Source organism: Brettanomyces bruxellensis, chromosome 4 (genome assembly GCF_011074885.1).
Source record: "Brettanomyces bruxellensis chromosome 4, complete sequence".
Classification (NCBI taxonomy): Eukaryota; Fungi; Ascomycota; class Pichiomycetes; order Pichiales; family Pichiaceae; genus Brettanomyces; species Brettanomyces bruxellensis.
In genome coordinates, this window is record NC_054685.1 from 155,193 (window position 1) to 176,551 (window position 21,359).

The window sequence follows — 21,359 nt, forward strand, 5'->3', positions numbered from 1 at the left end:
ATTACTCTGCCATAATGAAAGTGCAATAATAAGCTGTTCTTCCTTAAAACTATGTACACAGACACTCATTAATTTAATGACCTCTTTTATGAAGTTGTATTGCACCAGTTGCATTTCGAAGAAGGTCAAGATCTTCATTCACTTCTTCCGGTTTTAATGGTGGACAGCCCTCGTAGCCCTTACTTGAATACCTCATACTGGCTTTCTCTTTTCGTTTAAGTAAATCTTCACCGTATAAAAAAATATTAAGCTTGGGATTATCTGTAAGAATCGGTTTTTCCTGTTTTTCATTGCTTGACGATGTATTTTTAGCTTTATGCCGTTTCCTTCCACCTGCCGAACCATATCCGGTTGTCGCTCCTGTGGAGTCATATGAATCTTCGGCATTGCTATCCATAAATCCAGTTTCATCATATCTCTTGTGTCTCCGAGACCGCCGTTCTGATGACAGGAAAAATGATGATGATGAATCAAACCCAGAGTTGTAGCCACTTTCCGCTCTTGATGTACCACCCACAGCTGAACCTATATTCATTGGATGATGATATCTAGTACCAACATGCCCTGTAGAAGATGATGATGTTGCTATGTCTATAAGAGCTTTGTCCTCCTTCAACTGTCTTATTCTACTTATAACTCTATTTTGAAGCTTCTGCTTCACCATCTGAACAATCCTTTTCGTATCTTCTGAAATCTTATCATAATCTTCCTTAAATTGTTTGTTAATAAATTGAACTTGATATTCCTCCGCAAGACGAAGCCTCAATAATTCCGCATCCCGTTGTTCCTCAAAATCTCGAACGTTCTGAAGATATTGTGGATCACTACTGGAATGTAAGGAGCTAAGTTTGTACTGTAGTTGGATAAGGGCATCCCTGTAATGATAATCTTTATCTGTCTTAAACTGTTGCTCAAGCCGATCAATTTTGGACTTGATTTGAATTTTCTTTTTATCTTTCTTTGACATCGTCGTATACTACTTATGTCCTTGCATGCACTACTTATTTGATTCTAATGTTTTCAAGTCAAACACCTATCGGAAAAGTCATTTCACCCCTATCAGAAGTTTTCTTTCTTTTTTGTGTACTTATTATTATATACATTTCAGTTTTTTTTTTTTTTTTTTTTTTAATTCATGATAGCGAATCTTTACAAAATTATTTTCTGCTCCCCTATGTAGGCTCGACTCTTTCCTATGAGTATGATTTAACAACCTTATATTTACATCTGCATATATAATTTAATACACTAGTCCAAAAAACGAATTAATATAATTATGGAATGTGTAAATTTATTGAAAGAGAGAAACAAAATAATAAATTATACTGATTCCATTTTTCCCCCTAGCTGTTTGGACCCCTTCTCGATCCTGGGCTTTTGCACTCCAAGGATTTTATTTCCTGCGTTAGTTCTTTTTATGGTTTCTAGATAATTGTAGGGCACAAATCCGATTCTGCCATCCCTCGATCTACATTTCCACCATTTTGACTCTTGGCCATTCGGAGAAAGATTTGATAGCACAGCAACCAAATCCCCTTTTCTTAAAGCTAGCTCAACCCGTTCATCCTCTGGATTGAAATTATATGTTGCTCTCGCAAATTGGAGTTTTTTTGGATCCAGTGGAGCTGCTGAACCATTCTCCGACAATCCTTCCAACAAATATTTTCCTGAGGCCGTTAACATATTGTTCTGATGCTGTCGTTGCCTTCTTAAAAATTTATTATGTTGATTCTTGGCAATAATCGTGACCAACTTTCTGAGAAGATATGGCATTCCAAAAACAGCCGCTATAAAGAATAAAAGTGGTTTCAAAGAGGCGCTATGTCTTTTCGGAGCTTTGCTATTGTTGTCTCGTCTAATTCCAGCTTTTATTTCTTTCTGGTACTGTTGAAACTCTTCAACTGAAAATGTACCATTTGATCCTTTCACGTACCCCAAAAGTTTCTTTATCCATCCCCTAGCTCTATAGATCCCTGAAACAGACCCTAAAGCATCCTTAATGTGCGTAAATTGTTCCGCTACAGACATCATTGTGAAGAAAGAATTATGGGTCGCGAAATAGGCGCTCTCCAGCATCTGTGCAAAGCCAGCAATGGCCCCTATAAAGCTTTCTATCATTTGAAATGTGGCCTCAGTTCCCTGAGCAAGTGATCCTTCATTGCCTCCAAGTTGGCCACCTAGACCCCCACCATACATCCCCAGGCCAGATCCATACATCCCCGAACCATACAGCCCTGAACCATACATTCCACCTCCATATAGTCCACCGCCATACATCCCATTGCCATACATCCCACTACTATACATTCCATTGCCGTATAGTCCGTTACTTCCATACGTATTTGACCCATAACCATCGCTTATCTGATTTGCGTTGTTTATGTTATTGTTATCACACCTTTTATCTTTATCAGCATAATCTCTGCCTGCCATCAGATTTTCTGGTTTTGGAGGTATTGCTGGAGGAGCATCACTTGTCTGTGCCAAAGAAGTTGGTTTCCCTATAACTGTTTGAGTCTGTTGAGTTTGAATAGAACCTGCTGATTCAATACCCACAGACGCACCAGACGTACCCGAACTCACCTCCCATGGTTTCGGACGTGAATGCGACATTCTATTTAACACAAAAATATGTCCTGTCTAATGTTGTTTTAAAAGGCATTAAACATGAGTGTTAGCACACATCGATAAAAATTATAACCTGCGATAAAAATTAATTTGACCCAGAAAATAGTCAGCTAAGATCAAACCAAAAATTAGCCGAAATTCTGCAACACTAGATTCGCACTCTGCAGAGACAGGTGGGGTCACGTTTTTCCCGCCCTCACTATATAATTTGCTACCTAGAGTTAAATTCCAATCCCCTTCCCCACATCACCCTTTTTCCCGTAACTTTTCAACCGAGCATTATCATCTACTCTTCTAAGACGGTAACTCAGAGCTGCGTGCTCAGATAATGTATAGCAATTTAAAAGAGCTCGCTAGAATAATGTAAAGGTCGTTTATATTACTTTCTACGTCATCTATATTTACGTCTTAACTCATATGTTTGTAGTGCGAGGATAAAGGGCAAGCAACTAAATGCTACAATCGTAATACAAGCCGAACAAATTTCAAAAAAAATAGAGAGAAGAAAAGAGAAAAAATACAATATCAAATTGCCGACAATATAGGCATTATAGTACAAAGATGATGCACGAAGCATCATAAACAGCATAACCACTCTGTATCAAGAAAACTTGTTAAATCTTCTCAAGCATTCCAGATTGTGTATTTCTGAGGTTCTATCAGGCTTAATGGTTGAACATTCTCATCCTGGTCATTGTTTTTGTCCTCATCGACTATATTATCATCATCCTCGTTTTCGGTCGAAACCACTAACTCATTTTTGCGGCTGATAACAACTCTAGGTGCCTTATTGGCCTCTAAAACTGCTTCTTCACAAAGTTGAAGACCTCTGTCTGTTGCACCAAGTTGACTGGCCTTAAGCAATTTTGCCCTCACGTTGTGTGCCTGTTTCCGTAAAGAAAGTCTATCCACAAGAAGGTTATGTTTCTCAAGAGCCAAACTTCTCTTGTGCTGTTCGACTTCCTTCTCGATGGAATCAAGCTGCATTATCTTTAAGTTGAACTTTTTTAGAGAAAGCTCCACTATTGTTGATATTAATCTATCTTCACTCTCCTTTTCTTGTTGAGATCGTCCTTCTGCGTTTCCTATTAAAGCGCCAAAAGCGAGTTTGGCTGCTTTTGTTGCATCCGCATCCTTTTTCAAGGAATCTATTGTAGTCTGGTCAACACTTCTTAAAAGCTGTCCTAGTAGCTCATGAGCATTTGAAGTCATAGTTGAAGATGATGCCTCCATCGAATGTCCACTTGAGTTGTCTGCATCCCTTAAGTGGGAAATCCTAAGCTGCTTCAAGTATTTAGAAAATGATTTTTTATTTAATTGTTTCTCCAAGTACCTATCTTCGATAGGCAGTTGAATAAACTTTGCAATGCACTGCTCCTTGGTTCGTGAACCAACATGACCACAGATTGAGTTCCAATCATCTCCATACATCTCAATTGCCTCTAAAAGAAGTAAAATTTCTTGGTCGGACCAAGGATTCGAATCAGATTGTGCTTGGATTTTGTTCAACTTGACGAAATCAGCACTCTTGAATGTTGATGGAAATTGGGCATCCTCAAATGCGCGAGATGATATATTTTGTTTATTTTTCAAATTATGATATCTTGTTTCTGTTATATCATTTCCAGTAATACTGCAATAAAGTTCCTTTACTCCAGCAAGCTTATTATTTTTATTAGCTTCTTCGTTTCTTAAAGTAAACGCATCTTGTGTTGAATCATATATGTTATGTCTAAGCTCCAAGTTAATTGGAATATCTTCCTTTTGAACGTTTGGACTATCATCCTCGTCGGATAATTTTATCTTTTTAGCTGGAGGTTCTTCCTCATTATCATGGGACCCCTCGCTTGTATCTTTTGAATCAGATGATTCCAGCTGCGACTCGATCAGTTTAGTCTCTCGTGGAATATAAGGTTCAAATCCAGATGGCTTATCCAAGGTAACCTGAAAGTGACCCGTATACTGTGGACCCATTAAGAAAGGTTTGGTCTTAGGGTCAATTTGAAAATTGATGAGGCCCCATTTTGTTAGAAACCCATGTACACGCATGATAGTCGCAACATCACCTGCAAGGTTTCTCCTTGCCGCAGTAACAGTCAAATATTCTAATGGATTTAATCTATATGTGTTTATCATGAAGTCACGCATTTCTTTATAAATGGATGGCGTCTTAAACCGTGACTCTCCGGCAAAGAACTCTGGTAATGATCTTTTCTCAATGTCATGAATCTTGTTCATATCAAACCACTTAGCGTAGGATGGAATAATCACCGGCTTAGTCTGTTTAGCAAGGTATTTTCTGGCATCTTCTCCCATCTTCTTCACTTTCGCTTCAAGTTCTTCTTTAGTAACTTTGGGATCTGCATCTCCTTCTTCAACATTCTCCGGAGATATATTATGCTCAGGTGCATTTACCTGTTCATCGTGTTTCTTCTCCTCTGATTCATTCATTTTTCTAAAAAGAACGTGTTTAGATTTACGAACTGTAATTTTGGTTTTCCCCCTTTTTCCTTAAATGTTTTTTATTATCGTTTTCAATGCGCACAAGCAAGCAAATTACGCTGTTAGTCCACAATATGTATATGCTTTATTGTGAAGCTCGTACTGTTATTCAAGGAATACTTACTACCAGTGTACCGGCACAACGGGATGATGAAAAAAAAAAAAAACTTGTTGGATGGAGCCTGAACGAAAGACGAAAACTTAGATCAGCAAGCTTTGCTTTTACTTTAACTAAATTATGACGCTCGTTTTCCCAAATATGAGAAAAAAAAATTTTTGTTCCACCCAATTGTTTGCTTTCTTCGTAATTGATATATGTACGGATGTACGCTTTTTGGAGAGAAAGGGGGGGAGTAAATGAACACCCTCTTAGATTTATACCCTTAGGACGTCATAGGTTTGGAGATACCTATAAATTCAGTTTCGTGACTCTCTTTCTGTCTTCATCGTAGAATACCTAGCTGAACATATGTAATGGTTGATATTAATTTTATATATATATGCGGCTACACCTAAAGCGTAGATGTTTCGTTTTCTTTTAGCACTGCAGAAAAAAAACGCGTCGCGTTTGCGCTTAGTTTTTCCCCATCCTTCAATGGAACGCATTAATTAAGCCTAAGTAGATGTGGAACAAGATTAACCTTCAATTTAACCCCAAAAACTAAATTTATCATATATAAGAAACAGAGAATAATTACCTAACAATCTTGGTATTATGAGTTCTCCTTCAACTTCACCATCAGGATCTGTTGTTCCATCTTCCAGAGTATCTACGCCATCAACATCGGTTTACGGTTCGGATGAAGAAGAAGGTGAGGATAAAGAGGAGAAGAGAATTCTGAAGTTGCTCGAGCAAAAATATGCTAATGACACAAATTCCAGTGAACAATTTAAGAAAGAGGTTAAGGAATTTGAAGGATTATCGAATGGCCGAAAATTGAAAAAGTTGGACGAACTCGTGAAGAGATCTCAGCTTTTCAGTAGTATTATTGCGAATACTTTATTGGAAAGCCGCCTCTCTTCACAAGGAAAAAATAAGAAAATAAGAAAACATTTAGGGGATACTTCTAAGTCAAATGTATCAAACTTTGCAGGTCCATTGAAGAAGAAGCAGAGAACGCAAGGAAATAAAACAAAAGGTAAGATGATTCAATCGAAAATTACTGATCTTCTTAAAATAAAGTCTAATGTTAAGAAAAGAGATGCCAGAGTATCCCAAAATTCCCTGAAGAAATTTGAGCGACCAAATATTGGACAGCCGAAACTTATTACGGGTTGCAGAATGAAAGATTATCAGGTGACAGGAATGCAATGGTTGGTGACGTTGTACCAAAATGGCTTGAATGGCATTCTAGCAGATGAGATGGGTTTAGGAAAGACTCTTGAGAGTATTGCAATGTTAGCATATTTATATGAGCAAGGAATTAGCGGCCCTTTTTTGATATGTTGCCCATTAAGTACAGTATCAAATTGGGTAGATGAATTTCATAGATTTGCCTCAACATTTAATGTTATTGCTTACGTTGGATCTAAGGATAAGAGGGCTAATCTAAGGAGGACCTTATTTCATGCAAATGTTGTTGTTACCTCCTATGAAATTAGCATTAGGGATTCTAAATATTTGGAAAAAAAAGATTGGAAATATTTAATTGTGGATGAGGGACATAGGTTGAAAAATTCGCATTGTCTTTTGATTCAGCAGCTCAAACGAATACGAACGTCTAATCGTTTGCTTTTGACAGGCACACCATTACAAAATAATTTGGATGAACTCTGGTCATTGCTTAATTTTATTCTTCCTGATATTTTCCATGATGTAGAAGTTTTCCAACAGTGGTTTGATTTTTCAGCATTTGAGAATTTAAAAGAAGATAGTTCTAGTGCAGTATCTCAACATTTTAACGACATAGTGAGCCTCGAAATTCAAAAGACGTTGGTTAAGAACTTGCATACTATTCTCAAGCCATTTTTGTTACGAAGATTAAAAAAAGATGTGATGAAGGGATTGCCTCCAAAGCGAGAGTATATCATATACTCAAAACTTTCCAAAAAGCAAGATCTTATCTATAAGGCTATTCTTTCTCGACACCTGAAGGATTTGTTGTATATTCAGGGCTTCGAGGATTACATGAGCCTCAATCATAATGCATCTGAAAGGAGTTATTCCAAAAGTGATCTCAAGAAATATGTATTGTCACAATTACATGATGAGAATCCAAAGGAGGATAATGATCTTTTTAAGCATTGGAGCTTTGTCCGTCAGCAAGTGAATAGAAAAAAATTGCAGAACGTTATGATGCAATTACGTTTAGTATGCGATTCACCATACTTATTCTTTTTTCCATGGAATGATGACACAAAATTGACCTCTGATCTTATCCAAAACTCTTGTAAGTTGCAAATATTGGATCAGCTTCTCCCACTTCTATTAAAACAAAAGCATAAAGTTCTAATATTCTCACAATTTACGGGTATGCTTGATATTTTGCAATCCTATTTGACTGAGATCCGTGATATTAGCTGTTGCAGAATTGATGGTTCAACGTCTCAAAGTGATCGAGAATTTTTAATATCGGAATTCAACAAGATTGCATCAAAGTCAGGTGTGTTTTTATTATCGACGAGAGCTGGTGGCCTTGGAATAAACTTAACAGCAGCAGATACTGTAATTCTCTTTGACTCAGACTGGAATCCACAAGTGGACCTTCAAGCTATGGACAGAGTACATAGAATTGGGCAAACCAAGCCTGTATTGGTTTACCGTTTAGTTTGTGCACATACGATTGAGGAATTTCTTCTAGCAAATGCCGATTCCAAGCGAAGGCTTGAAAAGCTTGTTATACAATTAGGTGACTTTCATACTTTGTTACAAAAGCCGTCCGAGATGCACCTGACATTTAGAAGGAAAAAGCAGGTGCCTAATACAAATGATGAGCTTTTGGACAATTTGAAGAAGTTTTTGGATTCTAAAACTGTAAAAACTAAGGATATTGATAGTAATGTTTTAAGTGAAGCTGATATAACGGACCTCTTGGACCGTTCGGAGTCAGCATACACTAGAAGAGATGCCGGCGAGCAGACGGCTGATGGTAAAAAGTCACATATTTCATTGTTTGAAACAGTGTCTACTATGGCGTGAAACAATACTGAATTATGTGTAACCATTTTGATTTACCGTATATCAAATAATTTAAATATATATAATTATGAAATTCAGCTAATTGTATACTTTTTTGTAACATTCTGCAACCTCAAAAATTATCTTGGAAATGGCATCGGAATTTGGACGTTTCGCCGGCTCCAAAGTAAGACAACTTTGAAGGAGGTCAATCATAGTGTTTTTAATATGTGTGTTGCTAAGTGTGTCAAGCTGCTGTCCATAAAATTGATCATCGTACTGACATCGAATTATTTGTAAACGTACTCTAGGTTCAAATCTATGGCAGAATGGAAGCTTTAAGGTTATTAACGTGTACATTATAACACCAAATGCCCATATGTCACAGCAATTATCGGGACTGTGTGGCTCAGGGTTGAGAAGCTCGGGTGCAGCATAAGGTAATGATCCTATCTCATCATCTGGAAAGGAGAAGCCTTCACAGTCCATGGGGCATTCGTGCGCACTTTGTCTTCCGCACAATGAACAATCGTTAAGAATCTGTCTCGTCATAGGCGAAACATGGATATTATTTTTGACATAATCTTCAAAAAAATTCGCCATTCCAAAATCGCAAAGCAGTAAGCAATTTTCATGTTGTGAATCAACAAGGCAGTTCTCCAGCTTCAAATCGCCATGATATATTCCCCTAGAATGTATATATTCCAACGCTGAGCAAAGATCTTTAAGGAAACCTAAAATTTGTTCAAACCTTTTGCCAAGAGGTATTCTATAAGCCTCCCACATCTTTACAATATCATAAAGGCATCCTCCAGAGACATTTGGCATAACCAAAAAAATGTATTCATTCGTCAAGCAGACATCTTGAAGCTTGAGGATATTCTCATGCTGCATTAATGACCATATTAAAGCTTCCGTCTCAAATCTTTTCACGAAGTAAAAAGAGTTATGAGTAGCAATGATTTTAACAGCTTTTTCATCTGATGTATCATCAATGTCAAAACATTTCCGTATGACTCCAAAGGTGCCTCGATTGAAAATATCTCCTAGAACCCATTTTCCATTAACAAGCGACCCGATTTTGTTTTTATCAGCAGTATTAATACTGTTGTCTCGAGTTGAGCTATCACTGAAAGAAAAATTTCCAAGAAATGAAATAGCTGTAGCAGATGGTTTATCTTGATGCATTGAATGTCGTCTGATCAACTTCACAATATGATTCTTATAGTTTGTATTGCGCTTCAGTTCATCTGGTAGTAGCTGGTCGAGTACTGAGTTTCGTTGACTAAAAGTCATTGAAGAAAAATTATGAGGCAAACTAGAAATTAAAGTCAAATCCCCGTCAGAACACCCACGACTACATTGCTGCTTTGATTTCCTATTCAACAGCAAACCTGTATCGGATGCATTCTCTTTTCCGCCAATTGTTGGCTTTACCGAAGGGTATGATCCTTTGATCAAAGTCTTTCTGCCCGGTAAATGTGATCTGCCAAGATCATATTCAAAATTCAAGTTGTTCGTCTTCATCGAAGTTAACTTTCTCCCGGTATTCTTATTTTCTGAATCTTTATAATCCCTCTGAAACTCAAACTGAGGCGGGGTCGTATCTTTGAAACCAGAGGTATACTCATTTCGAATTTCTTCTGCCGTATCTTCAATATCACTATCATTTCTAAGCGTATTTTGTTCCTTCAATTCCGAAGTTCTTATACTGCGAAGTCTTCTCCCCCTAGTAGAGTCAAATTGTGAAGTCTCACTTGTGGAAAACGCTCTTTTCCTGATCACAGGGCAAAATCTCCCTTCCAGGAATTGAGCCTTTTCAAAATGATTCATTGACTGACTTCTACATGTTTTGCAGGTCTGATAAACCAGATTTAAGATGACTATATCGCTTTTGATCCCCTCGTTATCAGAATTCATCTATTTTGAGTTTTTAAATATGGTAAAGAATGCCTATCTTCAATATCAATGTCAAACAAAATATTTGTCATTATCTTTTACGAATTTTGCTTCTTTGTATCGAATATAAACTCTGTTCTGTTTGTATATGTGAGTGCCAAATATAAAATAAAAAAGGTAAAAGGTACGCTTACAGTTAAAAAAGTTATAAAGCGTACGTAAGAGAAGTGTCATGAAGTCGAAAGGTATTACTTATCTGGGCCTGCGACGATAAGTAACGTACCGCGGGTTGGTTTTCCATAATACCAAATAAAAAGGCATCGATAACATAATTATTGGTATCCACACACTACTTTTCAAAGCTCCCATATAGGAAACAATACTAATCATATTAAACAATTTCGATTTTTCGTAAGTCACAATTAATTTGAGTTTGAGAAGATGGCAATTAATCATCTTCTCCATAGGAGAGAGGATCTAAAAAAATTATACCGTCAGCTACAGGATTCGAACCTGTGCGGGCAAAGCCCAAAAGATTTCTAATCTTTCTCCTTAACCACTCGGACAAACTGACAGAACGTCACTTGTAAGGGGTCTGCTTTGGTTTGAACCTAAATTATTTTAGATTATGTAAGTACAAAGTGATTTGTGTGTTTGTTTTGCAGTGTTGAATCAAACCACTAAAAGATGAAGTATTGTATGTTGTAAAATAGTGTTTTTAGAATGTTATGATGTAATTTAAGTAAGTGCGGAAGTAATGTATAATGAAATAATCAACTAGTTTGTATTCACTAGGATATAGATAAAAGCACCCCTTTGTATATGTTTATAATTTGAAGTGTTATTATATTTATTTTAATGACTTGTTTTTTATTTGTTTTGTTTGTTTTTCTTATTTCTATCTTCTTGTTATATTTTCTCTTATTCTTATCTCTGTTCTTCTTATTCTCTTTTTTCTAAGCTGTTGCTTCTTCTTTCTTATCTTCATCTTGAGTTTTCCAAAAAGGCTAAATACTCATTTAATATTTTCTCGTTTTTCTGCTTAATAAAATATTTGCATCTCGTCGTCCAATTTTAATAAATAATTCGCTCATGTTGCTTCGCTCATAATATTACGTAACCATTTGGATAACACGTGACTTTTCCTTGTTCGATCCCTCACATCACTTGTAAGGGATCTGCTTATAATTGAACCTAAATTATTTTAGATTATGTAAGTGCAAAGTGATTTGTGTGTTTGTTTTGAAGTGTTGAATCAAACCACTAAAAGATGAAGTATTGTATATTGTAAAATAATGGTTTTAGAATGTTATGATATAATTTAAGTAAGTGCAGAAGTAATGTAGAATGAAATAATCAACTAGTTTGTATTCACTAGGATATAGATAAAAGCACCCCTTTGTATATGTTTATAATTCGAAGTAATCTAGTATTCATTTTAATGACTTGTTTTTATTTATTTTATTTGTTTTTCTTATTTTTATCTTCTTGTTATCTTTTCTCTTATTCTTCCCGTTCTCTTCTTCTGTAAGCTGTTAATGTCAAAACCATGAAGCTCTCGAACAATGGAGTTCAAGTAAGTCAAGTAAGGAAAGATGGTATTGTTATATCATCCGATTAATACGAGAACTACATCTATATAAAGTGAAGATATTCCCTTTCGTATATTATCATACATACTCTTTATTACATACTACGATAAGTATCGAAATACTATATAAATCTGGTAACACTAACTTTAACAAATATGTTACCTAATACTAGGTGAGATTCTCATATGTCCGATAATACTGGAACCTACGGGGTATTATTATGTCTGCTGAGGTTAGTGTTACCAGATTAGTCTAGAATTTTGATATTTATTGTAGTATATAACTTGTACATAAGGTTTAGTATAGATACAAGAGGATATCTCAGCTTTAAGTAGTTGTCATTCTTCTTGTACGACAACCTAGACAATAGACCTTCTTCTACTTAGAACCTTATCGTTTTATACTTCTATTGTTTTGATAATGTCTCACCAGTTATCATACCATATAGCTTTACCTGCCATTTTTTAAGTATAGTGTGCCATTCAAATTAATGATTGAACACGGTGATATTTTTGTGTTAGGCTTTTAGGTCCTTGATAAAATTTATCATTAATGTGCCTTTGACATAAAAACAGTTGTTAAATTGAAAGAGACAAGTTTCAAGTCATAGGCCTCTTTTAGAAAGAACGTGAACTTAATAAAGCAATCAGTGTCACACATAAAATCAAGTTAGAATGTTTTTGTGGACATACACTTCTACAAATTGAGCTATTGTTACATAATATGACGATATTCCCTTTTGTGCAAATTCAACGGCATGCTTCTCATATACATCAAATATTATGAAATACTACACTGAAGTTTGTGACACCAACTTTAACGATAATTCATTCAACATATATTAAGAATCATCTCATACGTACATGTACTACTTTATTTCTTTTTATTACATGACTCAATTAAAGAGAAAAGGAATTTGCATGGTTTACAACTACTTATCAAAAAATGTATACATTTTGACATAAACCTTCAGTTGAACACAATAGTGACCTGGAATTTCACACTGGAAAACAAATAAGTTTGGATATATATTTTTTTTTTGGATGCTGGGACTATTTGGTGTAACATATGCCTCTTTCGTGTGTGAATTACCTGTTCAACCATTAAAGGTCTGTATTATTGATGGTGTGATAGTCATGAAAGAATAGAAACATAACTCTGATTGATATGCGGTACCACAGTTATATATTCAGACATCATGGCTGCTGACTTGGATCAACATTACTTAAAAGGCTTTGGTTGTACTACCAATTCTAATGCCAGAATCCACCATTGGAGTGATCAAGTGGTAAGCTCAAAAGAATAGATATCATTCCATATAGTTTGTAATGATACTTGTGTCGTTTTCATATGAAAATAATTTTCCAAAAGAAGTCAATTTAGTCAACAGATATTAACCATGTAAGCAAAAATAAAAATTTAAATTGGGAAAAGATCCCTTAAATCAAATTTGGAAAAATCATAGAAAGTGGCAAAGTCTATAATATATTACCATAGCTAAAAATAATCATTAACACAACCAAAAAAATACCATTGCCTACCTAAAGAAGAAAAACAAGCAGAAAGAACAGCGTAACGTCACATTACTCTTTGTAATTGTTCAGAGAGTTCGTTAACGCATCTTTCACTTAAAAGCAAAATCCTACTGCGATAAGCATGAACTCATATTCAAAAAATTTCTTCCGTGCACTGAAAGTTTGCGAAGAAAATTATCATACACATTTTTTAACAAAATAAAAAGGCACATTTTTTACAAACAAATACAAATACGAAACACAAAGGTTAAATAAACTTCAGCTAAACAAGCCAGAATAAATTCCTAATATCAGTGATAACGACCGAAGCGAAATGGTGTTTTCATTTTCCGTAAATAATCAAAACGGTAATGGCTCTTCAGGAAATATCTTTGGAGGTGACAATTCCGGTACAGGTAACAACAGCAACAACAACCTTTCGTTTGGCAGCAGCAATATGAATTCTACTGGTTTGAATTTGAATAAATCTTCCGGGAATAAGGGTCCAAGCTTTAACTTTGATAGTCAAAGTCAGAGCGGTTCATTGAGTGCAAACGGTAATACAAACGGAACATTTAATTTTGGTACCAATAATAACAACAAGACTTTACCAGGACAGAATTCAAGTGTTGGTACCAAAAAAACTAGCAATAGTGGTCCTATTTTTGGCTTTGGGTCTGGCAGCAACAGTGCAGAAGCAGGAAATGCCAAATTCAGTTTTGGTGGTTCAGACAGTAAACCAATTGGAAATGCAATTAACCAGAAAGCCAATTCAACTGCAAGTAAGCCAACTTTCAACTTTTCATCATCGGCTTCCAATGAAGTTCCAACCGCTAGTAACAAAAAGATTTCCTTCGGATCATCTTTATCTGACCAAAATTCTTCAAGCAAGCCCTCATTTTCGTTCGGTACTGCAAATAATAACAAAAATATTGCAAACGCTTCGAAAATTTCGTTTGGAAGTGCGAAGAATAATATTTCTCAAGAGAATAATAGCAGTGGCACATTCTCTTTAGGCGTTGGCAATACCTCTGTGAAATCTTCAGATTCGAAAGCATCTTCAGGTTTTGCTTTACCAGCGAAAGGAAACCAAAGTCAACCCACTTTCCTGCTCGGAAAGCAGGGGAATGCCAACAGTGCCGGTACATCTGACAATTCAAATGCAAAAACATTTAACTTTGCAGGTATTTCCAGTAACCTAACAAAGAAGGCGGAGGATAATCCCTCTTCTGAGGACTCCGATAAAAATAAAAAGCAGCCAGCAACAAGCGCACCAAAATTTTCATTTGGCGTGACTAAGGACGATACTTCCAAATCAAACTCCAGCAGTAGCGTGAATAAACCAACATTTACTTTTGGTGCAAAGGCTATAAATCCAGTCGATAAAGATACAAAAACCAACAAATCAGCTATAACTGAAAAAGGATCACAATTCACGTTTGATTCTTCGAAAAATAATGATAAATTAAAGCAGGCACCAACAAATGAAAATAATGGCAAAAAACATGCACTTCCAGGATTCAAGACCAACGACGAGAAGAAGGCTTCTGTGAAGGTTGAAGATTTTAAACCAAAACAAGTTTCTATTACAAATAAAAATTTAGATGATCTTATCAATAAGTGGACGAACCAGCTTTCTTCTGCTTCTAAGATGTTTAAGAATTATGGTGAAAAGATTAGATCATGGGATGAGGTTATGGTTTCTTCTTCAGAAAAGATTACTAAGCTTTATTCAGATTCATTGGAATGTGAAAATAAGCAAAACAAGATAGATCAAACACTCTCATACATCGAAAGGCAACAAGAGGAGCTAGAAACACTACTCACAGGTTATGAAAAACAGTCAGAGTCTCTTCTTTCTTCCTCCAGACAGGGTGGATCTTCTGAAATTGTAACCGTAACCTCTGGTGGTTCAATCGGTTCGTTGACAAATGATCAGGTGAGAGAAAAATCTTACAAACTCGCAGAGATTTTGGAAATGAGATTGAATTCTTTGGGAACAAACTTCTCCTCATTGATATCCGAAGTAAACAAGGTGAACGACAATTTCAATCGTTCTCTACTTACTTCAAATAGTAAGACAGACGAAGAGGAAGGCCTTCTTGAGGATGTATTAAAACTTTTGAACAGCCACCTTGAAAGTTTGAATTGGGTTGAGGAGAGTGAAAGAAGCCTTCGTATGCAAGTGAATAAGATAAAAAAAAGTTCTATTTAGTTAGCTATCGATTATTAAGATTGACATATATTATAAAATTTGAGTAAAGGCTTTTCTTCTCTTTCTTGTAATGTTCTAACCACTGATTGTCATTCCATTGCTTATTGCTTATCTGATTTACTATTGAGCGTGTGCTTAACCCTCTTCCGCAACAGTAGCTCTACTCTGGTTCGGTCAAAATCCTTGCTCAAGTCTTGCTTGGGTTGCATTTCTGCTCGGCTAATAGTCATTTTACCCAACCCCGTGGAGATACGATTGACTGTTTTAGCAATGCCACTGTTAGATCTTCCATGTCCCCATGAATGTGCCCTTGATAGTAAATTTTCTAGCATTCCAGAATTGCTCAAGTGCTGTATCTTTTTCGTAGAGATACCACCGTGGCCATCTCCTTTATTGTGCATTTTGGAATAATTTTCAAGTATTTTACAACCTTCCGTTTGAAGTTCGAAATCAGTCATCCTAAATAACCTAATTGCATCTGGTACAATCAATTTTATAGATAGCATGATATGTTCTCCTTCGCCGTCCAAACTACTGGAACTTTTACCCGATGAGGTACTGCCGGAAGAATCTCTTGTGAGGGATGATTCAGTCAATCTTTGTCGTTGATGATTTTGCTCAATATAAGTGAAGTCTGTATCGTTATTTAATGCTTCGCTATCATATCCATTTTTATTATTATGCGGCAACTCATTACATGAATGATATTCTTCACCACGTACACTAATGTCGAAATTACCAGATGTGTTATCGTTCCCATTGTTTTGATCACGGGTTATCTCTTCCTCCTCATCGTTCTCATTATCACTTATTAATATGATAGAATCCTTCAAAGATGTAGGGCCAGAAATTAATCCCTCTTTTTGAACTGGATAATGAAGAAGAAGATACAGTGCCTCTCCATAATCAGAAACAATCAATTTTTGCTTGATCAGTGCAAGCATGATAAGAATGATAAATGGAATCAAAAGGGTGATATCTATGTCAGATTGAAACAGATTTTGCAAAAAACTAAAACAAATTAGCCTATCCCATAATTTGAGAGAAGTGGAAATACCAATTTCCCTTGTTAGAACAAGCCGTAGATATCTCATTAACCAGATTCGACCATCCAATTTGAACTTGTTTTTGAATAAGTGATACAAAAATTTATCACACTGATGAAGTTTCAAATCAAACATTATTGTCTCCTGTAATAGGGCACCATCTGAATAATACTTACTCATGATAGGCTTCATCAGAATATTGAAAGCGCCAAAAGTATCATGAGAAACAGCGTTAGGATCCATCAGAAGCAAAATCTCCTCATCGAGCTTTGTGATTGGTTCTTTTCTTTTTCCAAGTGAGTGTCGTGGTATATTCTCTGAGAAGAACACCATATAGATAACCCCACACAATTCATGTAAGCCTTGATAATAAGGAATTGCATTCAACTGGCACCATAAATATAATATTGTAATTACTTGTCGTCTATTTGAAATATTTTGAATAAAATATTTTGGATATTCAGGAAACAACCTATCAACATCTGTAATAATGGCTTCAAGAGTTTGCGTATCTGATTCCTGCTGTTTGATATCGTTATGAGTTTCATTCAAGTCAGGATCAACTGATCGAGATAGGGGATCACTACTTACCCTAATTTTTTGTAGCACCCTTTTCTTGTTTACATCATCAGTTATATCAAATCCTTCAATATGATCATAAGAGGATTTTTGATAATATTCATTCTGTTTACTCAATTGATTCCAGGGTATTTCAAACTCATCCAATAGTTCGCTGTAATCACGTCGTAACTTCAAGATATTGCTCAAATTGAGTTCGACATCACTATGCCCTTTCTGTGGGTTGATCTTGTTTATTCTTAATATTGTCAATTTCCAAACCAATGCTCGTGAGAAAATCGATGGCTTACTGATCTCGCTATAATTTCCATTAAGTGTGTCTTCTGCCAAGTCGGATATAGTTTGAAATGAATCTAGACTCAATTTCGCTCGCTCGAGCATGGATGGACCCAACATTATGTAAGAACGTTGGCAGTTCGATTACGTGAATAAAATTCTCAACTAATCAAGATGGTGTACCTAAAGAATATAAATTGTGATGGTAAAAGATACAGAAACTTATGAAATACTACATAGTGAATTTGATGGATGTATTTTTAGATTATGTCTACTTATTGTATTCGCATACTCATTCTTAAAATAATTGTTTCTATTCTTATACGAATCGCGCTTTCTTTTGGCACTGGTAGGTGACAGACGGTTATTTATCAAGAATAGAAAACATATACAAATTCACTGGGTTTCAATTATTATTTTTGGAGGCAGAATCTTAAGACGCAAAACAAATAAATGACAAGAGGAACGACAAACACTACAAGAGTGTAATAAGGACAATCCCACATATAATAAAATTAATATTTCAAAAAAAAACTTAACTTTCTGCTTTAAGGTATGGAAAACTACGTCGAGCTTAATAATACCGCATACCTTAAGTAACAATATCGTTGCTATCATCATCATCATCACTTAAACTGCTCATGGAGATCGATTCACCTGATGAATGTCCTCCCATAGCAAAAGATTCGGTATCGGTGTGTGAGGACGATGAAGATGAGTCATCTTTGCAGTAGAGAATAGATATAACAGCGGCTATAATAATGAATTCTCCAATTAAACTCATCCTAGAGGGCCAATGACCAAAAATAACGAGGTCAAAGAAAGATGCATATACAAGCTGAGAGTATGACATAGCAATGGCCCTTGCAGCTTTCTCCCTTTGCATACCGGCGGTTAGGAGATACTGCATAATAAACCCAGCTAATCCTAAGAGAATCAAATATGCCCATTGCCGCGCATTGCGAGGCATTTCAAAATTAAGACCAGGAGTTAACATTATTCCAAGAAAAGAAAAGATGCAGGTAATTAAAGCGAAAAAGGAGACAGTAACCAAGGCATGAGCATGAAAACCAATCTTCCTGATAGAACACATAGCTATACCTGTTCCAAATGGTGCAGACAACGCAAAAAGACTTCCTAATAATCTTAATTTCGGGTCAGAAGTTTCCAAGTTTCTTCCGCTTCCAGAAGAGCCTTGATCAACGGTTGTTGCCCCAGCTTCAGTTCCTGCTGTAGTTGAATCCAAGGTCGACTCGCCTCCAAAGATAAAGCTAGGTCTAGAGATGAATATAACGCCCACAAATGCAACCATACCACCAATTGCCTCCGCTTTGGTGAATCGCTCATGAAGAAACATGTATGCCATTAATGATGTTATAACTGGCGCCAAGAATGTGATCGATATTGTATCGGACATTGTGAGATAAAGTAAAGCGAAATACTGACCCGCCACAGCTATGTAACCTCCAATTCCTCTGCCGATCATATACTTTCTGTAGCCTTTTGGGCCAAACGGGAAATCAGCATCATGCTTGATGATCAAATAAATTGCACAGCAGACGTACGTTATACTCATACGAACAAATAGAATTTGAAATGGATGCATTGGCTCGTCAAAATCAGGATCCATGAGTAGGAGCTTGCAGAAAAGGATCATTAGTGAGTTGAAAATTTGTGAAATCAATGTTAAAGTGACACCCATGTTGGGCACCACATAACTGTTATAACAATAAACAAATTTATCGGCAATCCTATTGAAGATGCGATGACGTCTAGTCAGATACAATCCCGGTTGCCAAAGCTTGTTCGACGAAACGGATGACTGTGCTATAGTCTCGGACTCTGAATCGCCAATACTCCGCGGCTGTATACTTATGCGTGATAAAGACTTTTCGGACGCTCTAGAGTCAAGCCTTTTATATGAAGAGGCTTTAGCCATGCTCAAAAGTATTTACGGCCGACTTAATTCGGATCCAATCTATCAGATTGTGTTGGGAAACAGATTTGAAATAATTGTGATACAAGTCGTCATATTTTGAACTGATCTCAAAGATTAACTACAGTAATCACTTCAGCGGTAGGCTTCTGAGCAGATTAGCTTTTTTTTATCTTGGGGCGGGACAATATGAATCCTACATCATCTCAGCCTAGAAGAAAACTTTCATGTTTCTTAATAGTAGGGACAATAGACAATAGCAAAAAATAAAAAAAGAGCCGATCGATCGTAAAGAGAGAGACGAAAGAGATTTTTTGGAAAGACGACTGAAATGGGTAAAAAAGACGAGTAATAGTAAAACTACATCCATACCCAAGTAAAAAAAAATTGCAGCTATCCGAATATTTAATACACCCGTACATTCTCTGTTTATTCGAAGTCTGAAATCAGCCACCACCCAACGACTACGCTTATTCCACCAGACATCAGTATTCTTTCCACTCACATAAAAAAATTCATTTTTTTCCGCAACATCACTACGTATTTTTTTTGTTTTCATAAATCGACTCCGCCTTCTTAATTGGTCGCTTGCTCATTTTCGCATAAAAATTAGAGAGCAGATTACGGCATCTGTAAACAAATAAGTTGCATGATACACCATCAAAGATTAAACCAGAGTATAATTTTAGCACCAATAATATAATATAGTGATTTCTGGAAATATTATTATTCTGACGTACAGCGGCTTTAGAATGGATCCCCAAAGAAGTACAGGCAGAAATGTGCAAGATGTTGGAAATTGGGTATAAATATTTCATCAAGACTAAAGCTTTTGAGAAAAAAGCAGATTTGAGCAAGCGTTGCAAGGTAAAGCCAGAAAAGCGTGATTATGCTGGGAAGTGGGAGTGTAACCACACAGACGGGAAATAATGCATGAAATTAGTAAAGAACACAAATTTAGATGAATGAAAACAATGCAGAAAGTAGGTGGGACTTTGAACAATGCATATTATCTTATAAAGACAAAGAGTCTTGTAAACAAAAAACACAGCAAAAATAACGAGTAATATTCGTAAAATAAACAAAAAAAAAGCGCATACCCCAGCAGTGCGAAGCGAAATATAAGTCGCGTGTTTGTTGCACAAAAAAAGTTACCTGTAAACTAATTCCTTAACATCTTACTGAGAAAAGGGAAAAGAAAAAAATACATATATAAACAAGTAAACATATTTAATACTATCTCAAAGCTGCAATATTTTCAATCCTAACAGGTGTGTGAATCAAATTAACGCTTCATACAGTAATACTTGGAATTGAAAATAACCAGATCGTTCGAATTTAATTGACGGTCTTGTACTGACTCTTTGACATAAACTAATGTTTAACCACTTGTCCAAAAAAATCACACCAAGGATTCTTAAGTCCTCAATAGCTTTGACAACGTCGCGCTCATTTATTACAGCTTCCCCAGTGTTCGAAGAGGCTGGCTTGTCCTCTTCGATCCAACCTGTCAAGGGAAAGAAAAGATCGAAAAAGAGAAAGAGCCAAAAGGACCTCGAAAAGCCAAAGAGACCAATGAGTGCCTTCTCTCTTTACTACAAGGAGCGTCGTGCTGAATTGGGAAAGACAGACACTCCGCCAACAGATGCAATGAAGCAAATTGCTGAGAAATGGAGAGAGGAATCATCAGATGTCAAGGAGAAGTACAACGCTCTTAAGGAAGAGGCTAAAGCTGAATATGACCGTAAGATGGCGGAATGGAAAGCTAAATATCCACCTAAGCTTTCAGGCTACAATAAGTTTGTTAAAGTCAATTTCAACAGAGCCAATGTGACATCTGCTTCGCAGCTGCCAACTGAATCTAAGAGGGTTGCTGCTCTCTGGAGACAATTGACCCCTGAGGAAAAGAAACAGTGGAACAGCAAATAAGGAGCACTCTAAAGTACTTTGATTTATATTTCGCGTTTTATGCAGGTCTGCTCATCTCTTGGTTGATGTGACAGGATTATGATGGTGTTATCGATCAGCCAATGGGTCAGGCTCAACAAATTTTT

At 36.2% G+C, this 21,359-nt stretch overlaps 9 protein-coding genes and 1 non-coding gene across 10 annotated transcripts; 3 read left to right on the forward strand and 7 right to left on the reverse strand.

Annotated features, from left to right (window-relative positions):
* Nucleotides 1–73: 73 nt before the first annotated feature.
* Nucleotides 74–967, reverse strand: BRETT_001625 (uncharacterized protein; the record flags this gene model as incomplete). Its single annotated transcript, XM_041280172.1, has 1 exon — nucleotides 74–967. The coding sequence occupies one exon, from the start codon at nucleotides 965–967 to the stop codon at nucleotides 74–76; it is 894 nt and encodes a 297-aa protein (XP_041135055.1).
* Nucleotides 968–1,320: 353 nt separating this feature from the next.
* On the reverse strand, nucleotides 1,321–2,613 carry BRETT_001626 (uncharacterized protein; the record flags this gene model as incomplete). The annotated part of the gene is made up of 1 exon (XM_041280173.1): nucleotides 1,321–2,613. One exon carries the CDS (start codon nucleotides 2,611–2,613, stop codon nucleotides 1,321–1,323), a length of 1,293 nt encoding a protein of 430 aa, XP_041135056.1.
* A 639-nt stretch (nucleotides 2,614–3,252) lies between these two features.
* Nucleotides 3,253–5,079, reverse strand: BRETT_001627 (uncharacterized protein; the record flags this gene model as incomplete). Its single annotated transcript, XM_041280174.1, has 1 exon — nucleotides 3,253–5,079. One exon carries the CDS (start codon nucleotides 5,077–5,079, stop codon nucleotides 3,253–3,255), a length of 1,827 nt encoding a protein of 608 aa, XP_041135057.1.
* Nucleotides 5,080–5,845: 766 nt separating this feature from the next.
* On the forward strand, nucleotides 5,846–8,269 carry BRETT_001628 (uncharacterized protein; the record flags this gene model as incomplete). Its single annotated transcript, XM_041280175.1, has 1 exon — nucleotides 5,846–8,269. One exon carries the CDS (start codon nucleotides 5,846–5,848, stop codon nucleotides 8,267–8,269), a length of 2,424 nt encoding a protein of 807 aa, XP_041135058.1.
* A 78-nt stretch (nucleotides 8,270–8,347) lies between these two features.
* Nucleotides 8,348–10,081, reverse strand: BRETT_001629 (uncharacterized protein; the record flags this gene model as incomplete). The annotated part of the gene is made up of 1 exon (XM_041280176.1): nucleotides 8,348–10,081. One exon carries the CDS (start codon nucleotides 10,079–10,081, stop codon nucleotides 8,348–8,350), a length of 1,734 nt encoding a protein of 577 aa, XP_041135059.1.
* Nucleotides 10,082–10,639: 558 nt separating this feature from the next.
* BRETT_001630 lies at nucleotides 10,640–10,721 on the reverse strand. Its single transcript has one exon. It is a non-coding gene; the product is annotated as a tRNA-Ser (tRNA).
* A 2,866-nt stretch (nucleotides 10,722–13,587) lies between these two features.
* On the forward strand, nucleotides 13,588–15,468 carry BRETT_001631 (uncharacterized protein; the record flags this gene model as incomplete). The annotated part of the gene is made up of 1 exon (XM_041280177.1): nucleotides 13,588–15,468. The coding sequence occupies one exon, from the start codon at nucleotides 13,588–13,590 to the stop codon at nucleotides 15,466–15,468; it is 1,881 nt and encodes a 626-aa protein (XP_041135060.1).
* A 101-nt stretch (nucleotides 15,469–15,569) lies between these two features.
* On the reverse strand, nucleotides 15,570–17,489 carry BRETT_001632 (uncharacterized protein; the record flags this gene model as incomplete). Its single annotated transcript, XM_041280178.1, has 1 exon — nucleotides 15,570–17,489. One exon carries the CDS (start codon nucleotides 17,487–17,489, stop codon nucleotides 15,570–15,572), a length of 1,920 nt encoding a protein of 639 aa, XP_041135061.1.
* A 472-nt stretch (nucleotides 17,490–17,961) lies between these two features.
* Nucleotides 17,962–19,308, reverse strand: BRETT_001633 (uncharacterized protein; the record flags this gene model as incomplete). The annotated part of the gene is made up of 1 exon (XM_041280179.1): nucleotides 17,962–19,308. One exon carries the CDS (start codon nucleotides 19,306–19,308, stop codon nucleotides 17,962–17,964), a length of 1,347 nt encoding a protein of 448 aa, XP_041135062.1.
* Nucleotides 19,309–20,682: 1,374 nt separating this feature from the next.
* BRETT_001634 (uncharacterized protein) lies at nucleotides 20,683–21,234 on the forward strand (the record flags this gene model as incomplete). Its single annotated transcript, XM_041280180.1, has 1 exon — nucleotides 20,683–21,234. The coding sequence occupies one exon, from the start codon at nucleotides 20,683–20,685 to the stop codon at nucleotides 21,232–21,234; it is 552 nt and encodes a 183-aa protein (XP_041135063.1).
* Between the last annotated feature and the right edge of the window lie 125 nt (nucleotides 21,235–21,359).